This window comes from Aythya ferina (assembly GCF_964211825.1).
Source record: "Aythya ferina genome assembly, chromosome: 1".
Classification (NCBI taxonomy): domain Eukaryota; kingdom Metazoa; phylum Chordata; class Aves; order Anseriformes; family Anatidae; genus Aythya; species Aythya ferina.
Genome location: NC_140296.1, coordinates 143245127 through 143266605, shown reverse-complemented (window position 1 = coordinate 143266605; position 21479 = coordinate 143245127). Strand labels below are relative to the sequence as shown.

Genomic DNA, 21479 nt, shown 5'->3' with positions numbered 1-21479 from the left:
GCTGTTAGACTCTGAGCTGCTGTTAGACACACTCTCCTTGCGGGTGAGCAGCTCTCATGTCTGTCAAGCTGGTAGTGTCTTCTCCTTCTCTCCTGGGAAGTCAGGGAGAGAAAAACTGCTCTTAGGAGTGTAAATTCAGAGCTGGAAACCCAGCTAAGAGGCTGTCTTTTCAAAGAAGCGTTAGATTCCTCTGACTGGCAGAGTGAACTTGACAGGTAGGCCCAAACTAGCCTACCTTCCCCTCCTCACTAAGGATGTTACAGAGGATCAATAGGGGACTTGTGTTACAGGAGGGTTTGAGCAGCACAGTGCTGCCGCTTGTGCTGTGGAGCCGTAGATAACAATGCAATGGAAACAGAGAACAGAGGGAAGAACATGTTAGGCAGTTCTGACCTCCTGCTGCAAGCAGAGCTGAGGCACAGATCAGGCTTGTGAACAAGAGAAGCTTTCCCATGCCAAGCTGCCAGGGCTGAAGGTACAGCTTGAACCTGCTTGGCTGCCCAGGGAAATGCTGTTTTTTGCACAGAGGCTCGTAATGTCCCCTGGAGGGAGAGGTGAAAGATGGGCAGAACCCTCTCTGCACAGACAACATTTCTGGAAACAGCTTTCCACTTCGGAAGACAGCTTTGGCCCAAGTCAGGGCATCGAGTTTTCACTTCAGCAGGTGTGGATGCTGAAGTAAGTAGCCATGTGGGCTACCAGCAGTCCTGGGAGGACAAGTCGGCACAGCAGCCCCAGAGGGGAGCATGCAGTACGTGCAGCACAGCACCTCCTACAGAGGGTGTGGGCCATGGGGTCCATTGCAGAGGCTGCTGTAGCACGAGGAGGGCAGGACTGGGACACCAGTCACTGTCGTCAGTGAGTCCCACTCACTTTTCTTACTGTGAGCCCCAGTTAACCCCTGCAGGGCAGCCTTCTCCCAGGGAGCTGACCTCTTCCTCTGCTGCTCACCCTAAGCTGGGTTTGTCTTCAGAAAGAGCAGAGGGGTGGGGATGCTGAGAAGAGGGACAGCTTTTATTAGTATCTTTGAGCCTCGTGGTTTTAAACTTTCCACCTGACTGCCTCCCCCTTTGCCCCCTCCCTGAGCATGGGCTGCAGGTTCAGCACGGACGCTTTTAGTTGCAGCCCGGCTCCTGCTGCATTGTCACCTGAGTGGAAAAGCTGGAAAATAGGTCATTACGCTTGGGCAAGCAGATCCCAGCCCCACACGATACAGCTGCTTCTTGCCTTCTCTAAATCCTTTTGCCGAAAGGCTTTTTTTTGCCGTGCTTAGCCCTGTGCTAAATCCTCACAGCCCCGATGCCACCATGTCCACCCACTGCTGGGGGGACCCATGCCCTGCAGCCTTGGAGGCAGCACAGCCACCATGGACATTAAAGGGCAAAATGGTGCAACTGGATCCCACCATTTGGTCCCATCACCTGACACTGGGAGTGCAGTTCTCTGCAGTTGTGAGGTCCCAGTCTGCTGAGTGCCTCGGGACAGACCAAGCTCCCCCTGGATAGCTGGCACTGCATTGTTTATGAGGCAAGGTGCCAGCACCTTTCTTCCTCACTTCAGCAACATGAACCGAAGGTCCAAAGTCCTGTCCTGCAGGTAGTGGGCTAAACACATCTATGGGTGTCCTGTGAGCAAAACTCACATTGCTTGTTGCAAGTCCATGGGAGAGAAAGAACTAAAACAGGAGGAGATTTTATAAGGCATTTCCTCCACCCCTGCTTTTTATCCTTCAGGCCTCCTGGTGGTCCTGGAATAGGCATCTCACAGGCATGCTGCTGTTTGTGGAAAAATGAACTCAGCACTGGTTTTGGCACATACACATAAGCCGCTGGTTTATTCCTTGGATGCAGAGAGGATCTCTGCTCATCCTTTGTCTTTTACGTTGGCAAATCCAGTTTGGGGGAGAGACAGCCTCCTCATGCATGTGGTTCTGCTGCCTTTGACATGCAGCCCTGGAGGCTGATGAGATGAATGTGCTTTTTGCAGTATGTTTGCCAATATATTGTGTGTCAGCTTCCAAGGTCTCTGTTTTGGGAAGAAAAGACCTCCCATAGAGAAGCTGCATTACATTTCAGGGGAGTTCGTACGTGGGCATGACAGCGCCTTCAGAAAGTTAATGGGAGCTGGCACAGGAACCTGAGGTCAGGCAAGACAGCAAAATGTGTAGCCACCTAGAACAGGAGCAGGAACAAGGCAGCCCCAAGGCACAAGGCTCTCCGGCCCTTTGAATGGACGTCGCTGTGTCACAAAAAATATCTGAAACTATGATCCACCATTCATTTTACTGTCGGCCTAGCAGCAGAAAGCAGTAGCATATCTGGTGGCTCCTCTAGGAGCTATTTCTCAGGCCTTTGGCACAGGCTTTGACAGGTAAATCAAATGCAAGCTCAGATTTGCTAAAGTCAAACTTTCTTCCTAACCTGTCCTTTCAGGTTGGTCAATGTCTCTCAGGAACTAGGACAAGGGGACACCCTTCTTTGGGCTGAGGGACAAACATAAGGGACCCCCAGGAGTTTCAGCTTAGAATTTACAAGGTAAACCCCCATCTGTCACTCTGTGCACAAAACTCTCGGAGGAGAAGCAGTGCATAACTCATGTAGCAATACCTGTTTGAGTTTGAAAAGAGCTATAAACAGCCGCCTTGCACTACTTGTCCTCATCAAGGTTTGATGCCTTCTGTATCAAGAGTGTTGACTTTATTATTTGAGATCAGACATAAAACAGAGGATGTGTTAGACTAGACGGCGTGGAGGGGGATGGACTGATCAGTGAGGGAAGGAGGAAAAGATACATGATTTAATGCTGGTGGATTGGGCTTACTAGGATGACCTGAGCAGATCTCATTGTGTGTGCAAGGACTTTGCTTTCATGCGTCTGGAAGCAGACAGTAATAGCAAAATCGCTGGGGTCAATGCTGAGAAACATCATGTATCAGGAAGGATTACAAAATAATAACAAAGGTCCAACTGCAGAGGTGTTTGCAGCTATGAACACGATAATAACTAACCAGAGAAAAACTTTTCTTAGTATCAAAGATAAGTTCCAAGAAGCGGAATGCCTTGATGGCAACCCAAGGGACAAGTGAGTGCAAGTATGAAAAAAATAAAAATAACAAAGGAAAGGGACAGTAGAGGAAGTTTTCACTGCTGCCAGAAACGATTTGTAAGTGCTTCTGCAGCCCACCTGCTGGAGAGGGAAAAAAAGATTTTGTATAAGATTTCCTGTGAGAGCAGACCCGTTGATTCTCCGCCCTTGCTCTTGACCACCTACATTTGATTATATGGAATTTGTGTAGGGAAAGAGACCATGTTTCTTGGTTGAGATTATAACTACTCCAGCCTTAGAAGATACTGAACACCCTCCTTTCATCCAGAGCTCTTGGTAAGGTATTCTGTGGATGTTACTCTGGTTTAGCAGTATCTCAGCTCTTGAACCACTGGGGGAATGCAGGAATAGAAGGAGGTCTCAGAGCATTTGAACCGTATCCCTCACCCATTAGAGACATCATGCAACAATTTTTTGTTCTAGCAAGGCTGCACATAGTATTCAACAGCCTAGCTCACAAAACACTGCCTACAGCAAACTGCAGAATGATTGCAAACACTAACAGCAAAATTTCCAGGATATCACAGCAAAAGCAGAAGAAACTGATTAGAGCACGTACATTTATTAGCAAAGGTTCAGGTGGTAAAATTTCCAGGAACACTAGGAATTGGAAGGATCCAGAAGAAAGCTAATCCCCTCCCCCTCTATTTTCCACTTACCTCATTTTCCACATTCCTCATGCAGTCCCAGACAAGCTGTCTATGGGAAAATTTCCTCCTAACCCTAAATTTGGGGTCAGTTTATCGTTTGCAACATGAGAAAGGCAAACCAAACACAATGTAGAGGATAAGATCAATGGAATGAAAAGTAGAATTAGCATCCAGAGGATATGGAGGCAGAAAATATGAATTCATTGAATTTTTAATATGTTTGTGATGTCCAGGTGGTACTATTTGACTGAATACTAGCATACTAGTAACTTCATACTTAAGGAAGGTGTAAAGAAAATGGGATTTTTGCATCTGTTAATTTTTTGGTCTATCAGAATGTCAGATTTAAGAATACATTTATGGGAAAGAAATAATGGCATACAAGAAGGTAAATGGTACATACCAAAGCCTGTAGAGAGTAGATTCATCCTCTGATTTCAGTCTTTTGTTGATAAAAAAATGGTTTTCTAGACAAAGAACATACAGAAGATGATTCTAGACTTCAGTAAAGCATGTGGTGTGAGAAATTCTTAGTTGAGCATGGAAGAGAAAGATATTAGCAGAGGAATCATAAACAGGGCAGAGAATTGGCTGATGCAGACATTAGTGCCTACATGCTCTGCTGAGATGGGAAGTTGGGCTTAAGGGAGGTTATGAGCAGAGTTTTCTGAGTCTAGTCTTTTGATGAATGTTTGCAGCAATGACCTGGACAGAACTGGTCCAGGAGCATGCTAACAAAATGTGCTGAAGCCACATGGGGAAGGTGTTGCCATTACAGATGAAGACCAAAATATCATGCAGTAAGAATAAGAACTAGAGGATTTAACTAATACAAACAGGAAGAACTGTAGCAGTACATTTTGGAGACTAGCAGTAGGACTTCTATAAAATGAGAATACTTTAGTGGGATACAAGAGAGAAGGGATCCCTCTCTTTGAGGATTTAAGTTGACTATGAATTACCAGTCTGCTGTGAAGGAAAAGCAATACCAGATGTGAGAGGTGAAGGATTTCCTGTGATAAGAGGGAATCGTGGCACTGAAGTATAGAGGAAATGGAAAACATCGTGTGGAACGGATAGAAATGTGCAAAATGAATAGTGCTTTGGACAGACTTAATTGATGGGGACTCCTGGTGTCTGACTAAATGAGCAGAGCTTTACCCAGCCTTGATATTACAAGCCAGCTAATGGTGTCATGTTATTTTTAGACAAGAGCTTCCATTTCACATTTACTTTGAGTGAGCTTTGGCCTTTAAAGACACAGTGAATATTGTTGCTGCAGCATTTGGGTGGGGGTGAAGAGTGGAGAAGAAAGTACGGATTGCAAACGAGGATGTATGCTTGACTGAATAGAAGGTGAGGAGAGGATGAGTGCAGTGAATGCAGATAAGAGAAAAATGGATAAACGGGCAGTGAACAAGTGCCTGTGCTGGGAGGAAAGGAGGCATGGACAATGTGAAAAGGATTGCCAGATGACAGGAGAGGCAGAAACAGATGGATCTGTATCTGTATCGATATTGGTGTTCATATATAGGTCTCTAAATATCTATATCAATATACTACCTAAATATCTATATAGATACAGTAAATATCGATACAGATATGTGAATTATATATATTGTATACATATGTATGTATGTTGAGTATGGTATAATATATATGAATTATAATGTATAGATATACACACACACACACGCATATGTATGTGGTTAGGCACAAGAATTGCCTACCTTCTGTAAAATGCAGGAATGGCTTGTCTGAAACCTTTCCCATTTTTAAGAACCATCTGGGCATCTGTAGTGATGTCTCAGGGCCTTTCCCATGTCATTTCCCTTGGGATCTCAGCCTGGGCACTGCAATGAAGGAGCTTGCCTGGCATCCCTCCCAGGAGGAGGTGCTGATGAAGGCCGTGTCCCCTTTCCACAGCTGCGTGGTGGATGAGATGGACTTCTCAGGCATGGAGCTGGATGAGGCACTGCGGAAATTCCAGGCCCACATCCGTGTGCAGGGGGAGGCGCAGAAGGTTGAGCGGCTAATTGAAGCTTTCAGGTAAGAAAACAAGCTCTGTGGCCCCACTATTGCAACTATCTGGAAGCAGAGAGCACACCCAGCACAGAAAACATGCAGCAGCAACGTAATGAACGGCCAGAGATCTTCTTCCTAAAGAAGCTGATCGTGGAAGGGCTTCTGAAGCACAGTCTTGTGTCCCACTGCTGCAGATCAATGTTCTTGGTGGGTGTTGAAGGCATGAAGGTGGGCATGAAGGGCACAAAAGGCCAGAGTAAGCCAGTCCTGACATGTCTTCCAGCAAAGGATTCCCTGTTCATTGGTGACTGACAGGAAGAGCAGTCCTGTGGCTTGCAGGGGTGCTGGGTTGTTCCTTCGGTGCATCCAGAGGAGTCCTTTGTATTTAGCAAGTCAGGCTCGAGTAGGCCTGTGCTGCATTACCACTACATTCCCAGCCTGGGTGGTGTCTCTACTGTCATTTGCTATCTTGGCTTCTACGAACAAAAAGGTTGAAGTTTTAGTGGCCAACTTCAGCCACTGGTGGGTAATTTGGCCTGCAGAGAGCAGGCAATTCCTTCTCATTCGTGTGAGAGTTGGAGTGAAAGGAGGAATTCAATCCACATGTGCTGAGGCCATTGCCACCCTGGAGCAGCGGACTTTGCAGTAATATTCCATGTTAAGTGTGTTTATCCCTCCTGCTGCAGCCAGAGGTACTGCATGTGTAACCCAGATGTGGTCCAGCAGTTTCACAACCCAGATACCATCTTCATCTTGGCCTTTGCAATCATCCTCCTCAATACGGACATGTACAGCCCCAACATCAAGCCTGACAGGAAGATGATGCTGGAGGACTTCATTCGCAATCTGAGAGGTGAGAATCCTACTTTGCTTTTTTTGCCCTCTTTGCTGCTCTAAATCCTACTGAGGTGAAGGCAGCAAAAACCTAGTGGAGCTGCCTTTCGCCAGGGCTGCTGCTGGTCTTTGTGATCCAGACGTGGAGGAGGGTGTTTTGAAGAGTCCTGTAGGTTGCTGGGGAAGGGGCAAATCTCTGCTTTGTCCTCCACAGAAAGCTGTCCAGCCTTTTCAGAAATAAACCATTTTTCCTTAAGAGATGGTTTCATCTTTTTAATGGATTTCTCTGTTTAGAAGGAGTCCACTGTATTACATTTTTCTATTGTTCAGCTCCGTCCTTCCTAGACCCTGCTGGATTCCACTAAACAAGCCCATGCCCTCCTTGTTGCTTTGAATGTATGAACACATTTTCCTTCTATTCAGGCTAAAACTTCCCTTTCTTAATTGCTTGCAATTACTTGCAGTAACTGCAGGCCTGACAGGGTTCATGCATACATTACCTCTTTGCAATTTCTGATACTTCAGTTCCCCAAGTCAATTTTCTTCTATTTTTCAAGGTCCTTCCCATCTCAGTAATAGGTTGCTAAAAGCATTTCTTCAGATGTGGTCACAACATACTCATATTTAGAACCACTGCTTCCTCCTTCTTTTCAGATCTGCTAATGCAGCCTAGTATTGTTTAGCCTTTTTGACAAGACGTCTAGACAAACTCTAATTTCCAAACTGTGTTTGCTCCTTGGTCAGCCATCTTCCAAGAGTCTCTGACTCCACATCTACAGTTCAGTTTAAGTTCCTTCAAGACATTCCCAGTGTAAATCTCAGTCTAGAGCCTGGACTACGATGGGTTCCTTTGACTTATTTCTTTGTCCTCATGGCTGTTCAGACAATGTTGTTCCAGCCCCTCCCACCTTCTCCAATCTTCCATCCACTTCAGACTGGTATGATGTGGCACGGAAGCCTTCTTTCAAGTTATTTTCTGAAAATGGAGCTGATACCTGTCATCATCCCCTTCAGTATCACAGCAACTAACTCAAAAGGTTTTCTTTATTCTTTTTTTTTAATGTTAACTTTCACTTAGAGTTACTAGAAAATTTGTCAGCTCACATCACAACAGGAATTCAGCCAACATGAGGATCATGTAGTGGACAAGGAGAGACAGTTCATTCCAGACTCACCTTTGGCCCTATACATAGGCCAGGAGCTTCACTGGCCTGTGTTTAAAAAACTAACCAACCAACCAACCAAGCCAGCAACAACAGCAACAAAACCAAAAACAAAACACAACCAAAAAGAAAAAAAAAAAAAAAGTATTCAGGCTATATTTCCAAGGCATGAATTAGGGAGTCGGGAGATGACAATGTCTCTCCATTCCTCAACACCTCCTCACTTGCAGGACATCAATCAGTGTAGTATGCCTCAGACCAGGGAGCTGGAGAGAAAGCAGAGAAAATCAATGGAAAATGATTGAAGGAATTCAGTTCAGGAGGAAAGACTGGCAATTTAATTTGTGGTGTGTGGCTCAGGGAGGGGTGGAGGGGAACTTTTCTACCAGGCTCTGCAAAGGCTGGACAGCAAAATTTGTAGAATTATTTAAGGAGACATAAAAGAGGGAAGGGACAGACCCCAGACAGGGAAATTACAGGCAGACTAGCAGGAAGGTATTAACCCTAGGAGACATCACAAAAAGCAAATGTTGGAGTCCACCGAGTATTTACTATTTAGTTTCTCTTATTTAGGAGAGCTGAGACTTGCATTGGCAGGAGGAGCAGCTGGTTCCTATTGTAGATCTCCTCCACATTTAGAACTTGCAATTTTATATGAAATCAATGCAGGGGTTGCTGCTGAGTGGCCCAAGATATATGAATGTGAAATTGTAGCCATAAAACCTTAGGGAACAAATGGAAAGGAGCCACCATGCAGAGCAATGGAATGATGAAATCTTCTGCATTGGCCTTAGATAAGTCAGTATCTGCTCCTGGTGCTTTAGGTGTGTTAGACCAAGAAAGAAGACAGCCTAAAGCAAAATATTTCTCTTTCTGCCTTCCCATCATTGCACACAGCAGAGATCTGCCTGTCAGGGGCCACCAGTTCTTCCCTTTTGTTTTTTCCCTGCCAATTCTGCCCAACATTTTCTCTGTTTTGCAGGAGTGGACGATGGTGCTGACATCCCACGGGAACTGGTGGTGGGGATCTATGAGAGGATCCAGCAAAAAGAGCTAAAATCCAATGAGGACCATGTGACTTACGTTACCAAAGTGGAGAAATCCATAGTTGGAATGAAAACAGTGAGCACCCGTAGCCCTGCTGGCACCCGCTCACCCTGCTCACACCCACCTCCCTCACTGTCCCTCTTTTCTGCCTTTTTCCTCTATGTTTCTTTTCTTTCATCATAATTTCCTTGCTTGCCTTGATGCATTAGTTCTTTTTTATCCAAACACCTTCATTTGCTTTCTCTTTCTTTCCTACTTCTTTGGGATCTTCTTGGCCAGAGTTTGCTTTATCCAACGCAGTAACTGTTTGCCCAAAAATCTCACTGCAGCTCCTGCTTGCCAGTGCAGGTCCTGACTGCCAATACTTCAGTGATGGCCCTGCAGTGCTCTGAACTTTCAGGCCTCATGAGCCTGTAGGATGTGAAAGCCAAAATGATAGGAAACAATTTCACCTACCTCTATCTAATGAGTTCTCCAAGGATTGCCAGGGTTAGGAGACCTCCAAATGCAGAGACTGCTTCTTTAGCAGAAACTGATCTGAAACATTCTGTTTACCCAGAATGAGCAGAATCATTTCTCAGTGCCCAGGAAACATGCAGATGTCCAGTGCGCTGAGAGAGGATGAGCTCAGGGACTTGAAGTCAGAGGAACATGAAGACAGGATGCATAAGCAGGTGGCTTGCCTATAGCCTGTTCTACTCCTCTGATTTAATCCAAGTCACAAAGGCTCCCTGCTACTGGGCTAGCAGGATGAGTGGTGGTGAGGAGTGGTCGTGAGGTGATTGAGTGGGCAAACTGGGCAGAACTGGCTTGTGCCTCTGTGACTGGGCAGGTTTGTAAGGGCTCAGGGTGTTGGAGACCCTCCCTGGCACCTCCCATAACCCCCACATGTTCTTGTGGATCTTCCGCAGGTCCTGTCTGTGCCCCATCGCCGACTGGTTTGCTGCAGCCGTTTGTACGAAGTTACCGACGTGAACAAAGTGCAGAAGCAGGCAGCTCACCAGAGGGAAGTTTTTCTCTTCAATGACCTGCTGGTGGTGAGTGTGCTTTGGCATTTGGGCACTGCAGTGATAAAACTAGCCCCCAGTGTCTGTAAAGTAATCTAAAAGCAGTCCATAACATCAATTTCCCCCTGGTCCTAGGGACAGACCATCTCCTCGTCCATCCACACTGCAAGACACAGCTCTGAATCTTCCCTGTTAAAAACGTACCAAACCTAAAACTCCTCTGACCTTTGAAAAGCAAACTGTTGCATCCCACAGACATCCAAGTAATGTCATCGCTCTCTCTCATCCCTTTGCTACTAGGGAAACTCATTTTGTGAAAGGGGAGTTCATTGGTTTGGCTGTTTGTACTATGGTAGGCAGAGCGCTCCCATGCACTTTAAAAGTCTCCTGCCAGACACTTTAAAACCATTACCTTCTATTGCAGAGGCTGTAGAATGGCACATCCAACTTACTGGAGCCTGAAACACATATAGTACTTTTTAAAGTGTCCTGCCCAAGGGACCTTGCAACAGAGTTCAGACAGGTACAAAAGGGAGGAGAGCACAGATTCACTGAGACTGGAAGGATGCAGAACAATAAGGAAGTTTTGCTTTAGGCACCTGAAGAAAAGGCCTGAGTTTAATGGAAAAAGGAAGCTGGATGTTGCAAATGGGTTTGTTCCTTGCTGCCTCTCCATCCCATGCGATAAATCAGATCCATGAGAACTAGTGCTGAGGGATCAAGGGCAGCATTGCATGCACATGTGCTCTGGTTTCCCGACCTGAGGTATTTCTGACAGGTTTCCCTTAGCCTTCCAGTTTGGCACTCAGTGAAGAGAACTACCCTTGCAACATCAAAAATAAGGGCATCAAAAAATCAGCATCCGGGGGACAGAACCCAAGTGGGCCCCAGGGCTATGCATACAGAATTTCAAGTGTTGTTACAAGTGCAGTGTGCCAGGCAGCTTTCTGGGCAAAGAGCCTGTCCGTCACCAAGTGTTACTCCCATGTGCAATTAGCAGAGCCTGCAAAAAGCTTTTTCCTATGTGCTTTTAGTAGTTTGTATCTTTCTTGACTCGTTGTTCATGAACACCTTGCCCGATGATGCATCCGTTCCTCCAACAGATCCTCAAGCTTTGCCCCAAGAAGAAAAGCTCCTCAACCTACACATTTTGCAAGTCAGTTGGCCTGCTGGGGATGCAGTTCCATCTCTTTGAGAATGAATGTAAGTCTGATTCTCCTTGGGTGCCTGGAAGGGTTTGGTATGGAAAAGGAGAAGGAAGGAAGGGACTGCATTGCCCAGTGAGATCGTACATCAGAAGAGGGATTCCATCAGGGTTAAAACGGGAAGGGAGGCAAAACTGAGACTTGGTGCTGAGAAAAGGTTCAGTGTCATGGGAAGAGGCTCTTGGTCCCTCTTTCCAGCTCATTGAAGTGGGCTGACTTGTTGCGGTGGCAGGGAAGGCACTAGTGTGGATTCATGAGGGAATCAGTCCCAAGATACACCCCACATAGCTCTCAGGAGCCAACAGTTTGTGCAGAACCTCACTGACAAAACTGCTGCTGCCAGCTTTAGCCCCTCTCCACTCATGCCCAAAGTCACAGTTCTCACCTCTGCTTTTGGCACTGGTAAAAGCTCAGGTGCTGCTGCAGCCTCCCCACACTGAGATATGCTGTGCCATGCTGAAGGCTTCCTGAGACAGAAGCAGAGCCCTTGGAACAGCACCCACCAAAGCATGGCGGGAGGCCAGCCCTAGTCAGCCTGACCTTGATGGTCTGGGAAGAGAGCCACGATGTGTCATGATTGAGGCTGGTTGTGTAGCAGAGGGATTCCAGAACCAGGCAGGCTTCCTGCTGGCACAGGCAGAGGGGCTGCACAGTGGTCCCAGGCAAGCGCGGCTGATGCCCACTGGGGTTTTTGTGAGCACCAGCAGAATATGCTGCCAGGAAGCACTACTGTGTCTTCACTGAGTTCTTTACACCCTCGCTCTGTCCTATTGACAGTGAGCCATCATTTCAACCCCCTACCCTCTGCAGCATGCAGTGGTTTTCACATCCGTGTACGTACAGAAGAGCCATTCATAACTGAGCATCCCCAGGAGGCACTATCAGAGCTGAGATCAGCTTTCAGGGGTATGGTGACTATCCTGGGGGTGCTCAAGGATCTTCTGGCAAAGGAATCCTTTTGTGTATCCTCTGCAGAGACAGAAAAGCAGAAGTCCAAAAGAACTCGTGATCTGAACAGATGAGACAAGACACAGGGTGGGAAAAGGGGCCTGGGATACAAACAGAGGGAGCTGAGGGCTGGCAGAAAATAGCAGGTTGATCTTTTAACTTGTTTAGTAAAGATTGCTAAAGGCACAGGGTGGAGAAGGCAGACAGATGGAGGAGCAGTGGAGAAAAGGACAGGGGAAGAGAGAAATTAAATGTAGACAAAGGAGAGAGGGAAGGAGAAAAGGAGCTGAAACCACTGGCCAATGATCAAAAGACAGAAAAGTCCAGTCACAAGCTTAGCAACTTCCCTGCATGCCTCATGGACATTTCTTTTCATTTGCATTCCTGACAGTGTGTTATGCCTGTTGAGGACTACTAAGCAGAGACCTGCAAAACCATATCCTTCTCTTTCCCACTCTGCACAGCACGATGAGTTCCCCACACATGCAGTGCTAACACCCCTGCTAAGGGCCTGCTGATGAAAGTAGAGGACGGGGAGAGGTCCTGCCAATGTGGGTGCTAATGGTTGTTCTGGCTTTGAGTCCAGGAGCCAACCTGTCCTGCTGCAACTTCCACAGGATAAAGCATTGGTCTCGTGTATCCTATAAGCCCCTCTACAGACTCAGGAGGGCTTTACAGTCCCACCTCTGTGCTCAGGTTCTCAGAGTCAAGGTTACACTGACTGTAACTGAGAGCTAGAGATTTTTGGCTATGGCACCACTATGGTACTACTTGCCTTGCCACTGCAGCTTGGCCATTCTGTTCCCTTGGAGTGCTGCAATGCTGCAAATTCCTGCCATTTGCAGTGTGACAGACTCTAAGTGTGCTATTCCTCTGGACTGATGTTAGAAATTCTCTGTCCTGGAAAGGCAGCAAAGCAGCCAACTTCTCCAGCAAGAAAGCCTAATGCCTCTTTATTGTGTTGACACATCTTCTTCACAGATTACCCCCATGGCATCACACTGGTGACTCCAGTTTCGGGCTCAGAGAAGAAACAGGTACTGCACTTCTGTGCTCTGGGTGCTGAGGAAATGCAGAAATTTGTGGAAGATCTGAAAGAGTCAATAGCAGAAGTGACAGAGCTGGAGCAGATACGAATTGAATGTAAGGGCCTCTAATACAATTCAGACTCCAATGCCATCACACTGCATGTGTCTATGAGGCAGAAAGGGTAAAATCAGTGGGTTCTTCGGGAAAAAGGACAAAGAGGATGAGTAGCAGAATCTACACAGGATTGTTCTTGTGTTCAGCAACAGGGTGAAAAAGCAGTCAGGTTCTGTGAGTACCCACCAGTAGTAGAAAGGGAGTAACTGCTTATGGTGCTTATGAAATAGAGTTTAAGGTACAGTGGTTTGAAATGGCGAAGCTTAGACTCCTACGTCCCATACTCTGACTATGCAAATAATTCTGTACAAACGTATGAGCCCAAGTAGCTCGGCATCAGTGGTCCCTTTCTGCGCAGCAATAACCTGTTCTGTATAAATGCAGGTCATACACAGAGGTCTTGTGGAGATACGTAAGTTCCTCCACATGTAACATCCTTTCCAGTTTCTCTCTTAGCTATTCTTCTCTCCTTCCTGTTTGACATTCTTGTCATTTTCTTGCATTAATTCTCCTTGCTGACTTCCCACATTTCTCCTTCAGTATGCTATGGCCCTTCCATCCATCCCATTCCTCATTCAATTCCGCACATCTCTGTTGTAGGGGAGCTGGAGAAACAGCAAGGGGCAAAAACTCTCTCGTTAAGGACCAACGGAGCCCAGATGGAACCACAGTCAAAGCAAAGCTCACCTACAGGTAAGAGGCCACCCAGCTTCTCTTGGCCAGGCAGTGCTGCCTTTGCCAATGTGTTCTCCTGTAAAAATAACTGCGAAAAGAAGTGATCAGTTTTGTATCCTGTAGCCTTCACTGAATAGGATATACATTTTTCAAATAACCTAGAAGAGCCATTTATGGCTCATTACCCAGTCTGTAGCTGTAACATCCAGCAAAGAGGGGTTAGTAAGTGGTACAAGATAACTGCTGGAGGACATGGCCACATTTTCTCCCCTGAACTCATGCAACACAGTAACTGCACTGTCAACTTCCTCCAGAGTCTTCACCATCACTTTTGCAAGACCAGCTTCTCTGTAGCAGAGGCTTTGTCTGCGTTGGGCTCTTGGGCTTCCGTGCCAGCAAAAATCAAGTGCAGTGGTGAATGGCTATGAGCTCATTAGAACTGCATGAAAACCAGGACCTAAAGATAGGACCCCACAGGGGCCTCCCTCCAAACCACTGAGCAGCTATTGGATTGCAGGAAGGCTTGCATTTATCTTGCAGTAGAGTCCTACTCTCCCCTTTACCTCTCCCTTGGGCTTTCCAGTCCACAGTATGAGGGCCAGCTCTTGACTTGAGGCATTGACCCCATGAGTGAGATTTTTTCTTTTGTTTCAAAGGCAAGAAGGATTTGGGGGAGAAGGTCTCGGACAGCACAGTGGAGGTAAGTAGAGTGCGAAGCAGCTGAGGTAAGTAATTCTCTCTCACTTCAGCTCTTCTCACATTCTCTGTTGTTTCTTTTCTCAGGTTTTAATCAATGCCTCCCCAGCCAGACTGACAATTTTACCAATTTCCAGAGATACAATTAAAAGTTACTGCTAGGACGGGTAATACAACTTTCAAATCCAAACTAAACTTCAAAGCATTTTCAATCCGTTTTTATAACTGTAACATCCCTCATGGACCAAGCTCCCAAACGCTGTAGACTAACCCACCCCACTGCTTACGGGGAGACTGAGAACCACACTAAAGACTTCCCTGACATGCTAACTCCATGCAGCATCACATGCGAATTCCCCTGCAGCCCAGCTTTCCTGCACAATCTCTGCAGCTCTGTCTCTCCATCCCCCCTTGAAGGGGACTAAGCATGGCCTTTGCATATCAGAGACTCTCCCTAGAGCTTCACCTCCCTAGGTAGGGAGCTTGGCTGTCCTGTGTGCTTCTATCTTAGCAGGGATGTCTAGCAGCCAGTGGGTTGCCTGTTTCTTCACAGACACCCTTACTCCCACTGCCTGTGAGGAAACAGGAAAATGCAGTCTTCACGCTGAAAACCTCATTTACTAATTCCTACTCTTTCCCTGTCTGGAATATCTCCGTTGCCCTGAATTTGCCCTTTTCCGGGGTAGTTCTTTCCCCTCTTGTCATAGTGTATTTACTTGAAGAGTTCAGCTTCTCTGTGGGGTGTGGGTGCTGCTGTTTTTCCCTGGAGGGCACCCCATTTCCCTACAGACTCCCCTTTTCTGGGCAAGGTGCCTCTCCCAGCCAACTTCCAATTTCTGCTGGGAGGAATGTTTCTTTGTGGAGAATAGCTTCCATTTATCTTAATGTCATTAGCACTTCACGGGCCAGCAACCAGTTTTTCTGAGGCAGCTCCACTGCCTGAATAAATACTGACACGGTGTTATGTCCTGCTGTGCAGTGAGCCCGAGCAACCTCCATGCTTGGGCAGGGACAAACATCTCATCGTTCTTCCCACATGGTGGAAAGCTGGGCCACTCCACAGCTTCTCCTTCATGGTTGCTGGCTCTGCTGCCCAACATACAGACTGTCAGGGCACCCCTACTGCCCCATCTGCCCATCTGTACCTCTGCCTAGCTGGAAGTGCCGTGACAACCTGCGAGCTGTAGGTTCCTACCCAGGGTTTGTCATTTGACTGACACTGAGTTTTGAGCTGTGCTCTGGGGATTCCATCAGCCCACATCCTTGCCAGGAGGAACTGTGGCTTCAGTCACCACCCGGGTAGTCCCATTTTGCTGCTGCATTCCCTCCCTGAGGATTTCCAGCCCAGGCCAGCTCCCTTTTTCAAGCTGGACTCAGTGACCTCTTTTATTTGAGTGACTCTATTATCAGCATCTCTCTGTGGGGACCCTGGTGACCTCCTCCTTCCCTTCCCCCTTCCAACTGCCCAAGCAATACTCTGCCAGCAGAGGAGCATTTCCATTTCTTTGAGGTTATCTAATCTGCTGCCATTTCATCATAAATTTCTTTTATCATTGTATGAGCTAGACGGACATTTTTTCTTTCTTTTTTTTCTTTCTTTTTTTTTTTTTTGAAAATCATTTCCTCTCACTGACAAACCATCAACTGGATCAGAGGGAGCTGTCTTTTCCTAGAGTATGTCAGATTTCTGCTTTTTCCTTTGTAAACAGATTAGCCAGTCATGTGGTGTACCTTCCTACTCAGAAAGGCAGGGAGCTGCGAAAGGCTTGAGTCTCTCTGTCTCTCTCTCTCTCTCAGATTCAGCTACCGTCATTTTTGCAGAAACATACAACCTCGATTATCTGAACCTCTGTTACCTAGTTTCCCCTTCCTTTTTTGCAGCTGGGGGCAAGGGCATAACCTCTGAGGTTTGTTCATCATCATGAGAATTCATGGACGCCTCCACTCATAGAGTTGATTTTTGTTCCCTGTGCCGTTTGGACAACCAAAGTCGCTCTGCATTTGGGAACGCTGGCCCTACTGCCTTTGCTGTGATGGAAAGGACAGGGGCACTAAGGCCTAGACAGGACGACGGGGCAATTGGGAGAGAGGGGTGCAGCCAGGGGTTGTGCCTGTTCCGTTTGTTAAAGAGGGGAGGGTTTCGTGCATGTGAGGCCAGCTGCTGGTGGGGGTTCAGGGCAGCCAGTAGCAGCAGATGGGAAGAGTCTTGTAACATTTAATGCTTCTTTGGCTGTTTCTAAACTAGGTGTCAATTCACAACAGGCTTCAAACGTACCAGCACAACTCCGCCCTGGGGCCCGAGAGTGGAATGCAGCCCAGCATGCGTCTTAACATGCCACGGGAGCGGCTGGAGACAGCACTGGTGCCCTCGCACCCCGCCTCGGCGGGGACACTTGTACAGTGCCAGCAGATTGTCAAAGTCATTGTCTTGGACAAGCCGTGCCTCGCTCGAATGGAGCCGGCCCTCAACCAGACTCTGACACGCTACGTCACCTCCGACTCCTGCACCTCCACCCCCTGGCGCGGTGTGGGCAGCGGGCTCCCTGGGACCCCCATGAAGCTGGTCCATCAGCCTCCCCTGCCACCTCCACCTCCTCCCTACAACCACCCCCACCAGTATTGCCCCCCCAGCTCCCTGCTTCAGAGGCGCAGGTACTCCAGTGGCTCGCGCAGCCTCGTGTAGCCACACCACCAGCACCAGAACAGCACAGACTTCCCTGCTTCCCTGCCCCACCGCCTCCCTGGGACCCTTTCTGCCTACAGAGATCTAGTTTGTGATTTATTTTTTAGTAAAAGAAATAGAAAAGAAAAAAAAAAAAGCCGACTGACCTAACTCTTATCCCATCTCCCCTCAAGGTGATGCTAATTGTGAGGAGCCATCTGTAGGGACTGCCAACCCACATGCTCACTCATCCTCACATCCTGCCAGCCCTGCTGGCCTCCCGTGCTCACACCGTCCCCATGTAGCACTTTGTTGCCCTGTTCCTGAGAGGCTTGATGACCTGCTGCTTTCTAGGCACTGTGTCTTCCGTTTGCTACTCCTCAACCTCCTCCCTTGCCTTGCATTTGCCCGGCCATAGGTTTGTACCCCTCCAAAACTTCGCCAGCCTCGGAGAGAAACGGACTCACCCGTGCCAAGGACCGACCTTGGGGCACTCCTGGGGGTGGAGTTCCCCCGCCTCCACTGCTGCTGCCTGCTAAGCTGGAGCTGAGAACTTGTACCACTTGCCATGCTTCCCCTCCATCGCTCTTCAGATATTATCTCCTTGCAGCAGCCGGTTCCACGCGAGGGAGCGCACAAGTGACAGAGAGCTCGAGAGGAGGAGAGACTGTCCTAAGCTGCAGTACGAGACAAAGATCGCCTCACTCTGAACACGAAAACTGTTTCTGATATGAGCATTGTACCAGAAACCTCTGCTGAGACCTAGCAGACCTCATCACGTGTAAATACACCTGTATGGTAGAGTATGTACGGCGCATGCTTACTAAAGGAAACACCAAGCAGTTCTGAGGGAGCAGAAATGAGAGATTGAGCCCAGGGATCTTCCTGGGATGGATGAGCACTTTTCCAAAGAGATGGCACCAAGAGGTGCCCTCCCACCTCAGTATACACACACACAAAGATTGTCTTCTCTAGCATGAAACAGACACCCCTCTGCTTTTCTCCTTCTAGCTGGCTTTGTGTTTCCTTCCCACCTGCTTTTTTATATTCTGAAAGCAAAGCTAAGTGTTGCATTCACCTTCTGGGGTGGATGAGCCCTTCACTTGGGCTCTTCCTTCCGTGCTAGAAGGAAGGGGCCTTTTGGAGACCACCAACATAAGCTCCCATCTGTATCTCCCACCTGGCTATGCTTTTTCCTCCATCAGCCCTTCCCCTAGGAAAGCTGCTTGCCAAGGCCTTTTCTCCTCTCTTCCTCCCTATCTCTGCTTCAAAGTGAGGGGAGGGTAAGATTTTGAGATAGAGATGACAGCTCAGCTCCTCTTCTTTATTGGGGACATTGATGTGAAGGCAGACAGCATTAAAAATGAGCTATGGCTGTATTTTTAGAAGAAAAGAAGTATTTTCGAGCAGTAGGGAAGGGAAGGTATTAATTAGCTTAAAGGCTTTGGTCTCTCTCACTCGCTGTATCTCCCTTCGATGCTTAAGAAGATCAACTTTAGGGTTTTAAAATAGGACAGAATGCCTTTTAGGGCCTTCATTTTTATTTTAAGAGGGAAAGAAAGAAATGCTCTTCCTTCCTGCGCGAGGCTGAGGCATGAGCACCAGGTGCTGATGACACAGCCGTCGGGTGAGGAGAGGTAAGGATGGCTGGCAGTGGTGTGGATGTGCAAAATGTGAGGGAAAGGGGGTCAGCGAAGACAGAAGCAGGAAATATTTATTTTTTTTTTACTTTGTGTGGAAAAAGCCACACAGCAGCATTGCTCCAGGATGCTCACCTCTGGGGCTGTTGCCAGTGACAAAAAACACGGTGCGTCAGGGTCTGGACCCCTCAGCGCTCTTTGGATGTCCACTGGCTCTGCTGAAGCACTCAGATGAAGGAGTTCATTTATTTGACCTGGGTGTATGCCCAGATGGGGTCAGGGAAGCGGGCAGGGGCTGAGGTGAAGGCTCCCCTGTGCTTGGCCAGCCCTCCAGGGCAGGAGCCTGCTGATCTCTGGGTCTGCTGGTTTCTGAGCCTGACCCTCACACCCAGCTGTGCCAACAGGACTGTCTGAGTTGTTTGCTTTGCTGTGTGGGGCCGGATAACAGGCTGCTGCTTCTGCATGCGGTAGCAGAGGTACTGACCACAAACCCAAAGGCATAGCCTCAGGGAGGCCTGTGGAAGCAGAAGACAGAAAAAATCATATCAAAACCCTGAGTAGAAGCCCAGTCTCCCTCCAGACCAGAGAAGCTTTCTCCTCCCCAGTCCCCAGGGGCGATGAGGATGCCCCATTTTTCCAGAGCCAGCCCCAGGAGAGGTCCTCGCCCGCTCCACAGGCCCGTGGCCACAGCTAGGGCTCAGCCCCTCACCCTGCAGCAAGCCCTGAGATGTGGCTGCCCTGATCTGCTGCTGGATCCATCCGAGGTGGCACCACACCATGGCACGGCAGGCTGCGGCCTCATCCCACCTGCCTGCAGCTCTATGTGTGGCACCTGCCCCTCTCTGGTCCCTGTGGTGTGTGGCTCCACGTTGTGCTCCCTGCTGAGGTAAAAGGAGGTATCTGAGAGGCACCAACGCTGCCCGTCCTCCTCAGCAGTCGCTGCCTTGCCTGAGAGCAGTGGCAGCACTTGCTTGTTTATCTTCCCCCAGAGTGCAGGGAGCCGCGGAGGGGCCGTGTGCGTGTGTGTGTTAAAATAAATAAGTTAGGCTTTACTTGACATTTAACACGAAGTGACAACAACAAAAACTTTAAGGTACTTGATGAAATAATTTTGGGGGATGAAATATTTATAGCAATGTCTGTGAAGTTCCTACCAGAGAGGTTTGCTGCTTTAATAATTGATTGGGAAAGCAAAGAAGAATGTAAAAAAAGAAGCAAGGAACCTTCTGTGAGACTCCATAACGCTGGGTGAAGGATGGAAGCGAATTACCCGAAGTGCCAAAATACCTGAGGCACAACAATCTCTCAGGGCACGTTGGCTCCCGTCCCCTGACCTTGCAAAGGCTAATGCTGGCCTCCAGCTTTGGACAGAGAAGCAAACATAGATAACCCTTGCCATCTTCTAGCCTGCTGGATGCAGCATCTTCCATTGGGGTTGGCCGGAGAGATACCAAACCGCTTTATTCCAGGGTCTATCAAACAGGTTGCTCTAAATTCTGCTGTGTAGCTGAGCCCTTTGGACTTCACTTCAAAATGTGGATTTTTTTTTTTCCTTTGAAGGTTGGTCTAGAAGGATGACAAGCACTTTAAAGCACATCTACATCTCATCTGATCTATTGTGTTGTCTGCTCCCACAACCCTCCCACATGCAAGCGAAGACACAGGCTCGGTGTAGCTGTAGTACTGTGAGTAGACACCTGTGCACACAACCTAATCATTGGCAGGGAGCAGGCCAGAAAGATTGTGTCAGTGACGATCGGATGAAGGACTAAATGTATACCACAGCTCTCCTGGAGGGAGCAGACCACAGAAAAATCACCAGCTCTTGACAGCAGTGATTCCAATCGTGAACCTAGCACAATCCTTCAGGAGGTGGGATCGGGCAGGAAGAGCTGTGGCAGAGATCAGATCAACTCTAAAGAACCTGTGGCTGCTGGCTGCGGAATTCCTAGCCTTCTGTATTAAGAAAAGGAGGGGAGGAGGAAAGAGAAACCCAATAAAGAGCGTTCTGCAGTAAGTTTCTGGTGCTCAGTGGCCAAACAGGAAGGTGGCTCTGCTAGAAGATGGAGAAAGCGAGGTGTTACTGCGGTCTGCAGAGCTGTGGTACACAGATCTTCAGGCTCTGCCCAGGTTGCTGGTGCAGGTCCAGTGAAATTGGTTAGTTTATACCACTTAGAAAGGGGTGAAAAAGGTTGACAGAGGGATCAAGCTTAGCGCAAACAAGCTGGGCTTACTGCAGTGTTTGTCCGCTTCTGTAGTACTTCTAATGCTGAAGACTGGGCTACTCTAGTAGCAATTGTTAGTGCTTTCTGCAAGGCCTTCAAAGCACTGTTTGTGTCTCACCTCCTTGTAGACGAAAGTTGTGGGTGTGGTCCACAAGTAGAGTTTTGTCAATACTCAGTCTTCTTCACAAAAAAAAAAAAAAAGAAAAAAAAAAAAAAGCACCACCAGTTTTGCAAGCATTTGAGGGCCCCTGACCTGCAAGAGTTTGAGTTTTTTTTTTTTCTGTATGTTTTTCAGAAGGCTTAACTTGCAACTATTTGTGAGGTTTCTGAAACAAATCTGAGCCCTAAATCAAGAAATCTGCTGCTTGGGAGAGTCTCTGCTTTGAAATGAGAGTTGCTGAGCAAGCTCCCCCATCTCCTGCTCCACCAGCTGCCTCACTATGCTAGTGTAGGC

The 21479-nt window shown here is 47.8% G+C and overlaps 1 protein-coding gene across 5 annotated transcripts in view; it reads left to right on the top strand.

Annotated features, from left to right (window-relative positions):
• Window positions 1-20817, top strand: part of IQSEC3 (IQ motif and Sec7 domain ArfGEF 3) — a gene marked incomplete at its 5' end in the record, with an annotated part of 99864 nt that extends 79047 nt beyond the window's left edge. For 2 of the 5 annotated variants that reach the window (XM_084525945.1, XM_084525949.1), the window contains 9 exons: window positions 5682-5804; window positions 6467-6633; window positions 8760-8899; window positions 9736-9861; window positions 10935-11034; window positions 12966-13127; window positions 13728-13820; window positions 14459-14502; window positions 16744-20817. In XM_084525945.1, the coding sequence (XP_084382071.1) occupies window positions 5682-5804; window positions 6467-6633; window positions 8760-8899; window positions 9736-9861; window positions 10935-11034; window positions 12966-13127; window positions 13728-13820; window positions 14459-14502; window positions 16744-17181 (1393 nt within the window). In that variant the 3' untranslated portion in view covers window positions 17182-20817. Of the gene's footprint in view, window positions 1-5681; window positions 5805-6466; window positions 6634-8759; window positions 8900-9735; window positions 9862-10934; window positions 11035-12965; window positions 13128-13727; window positions 13821-14458; window positions 14503-14585; window positions 14666-16743 lie in introns of all 5 variants that reach the window. The other 3 variants (XM_084525947.1, XM_084525946.1, XM_084525948.1) reach the window with 3 other exon arrangements.
• Window positions 20818-21479: the final 662 nt, after the last annotated feature.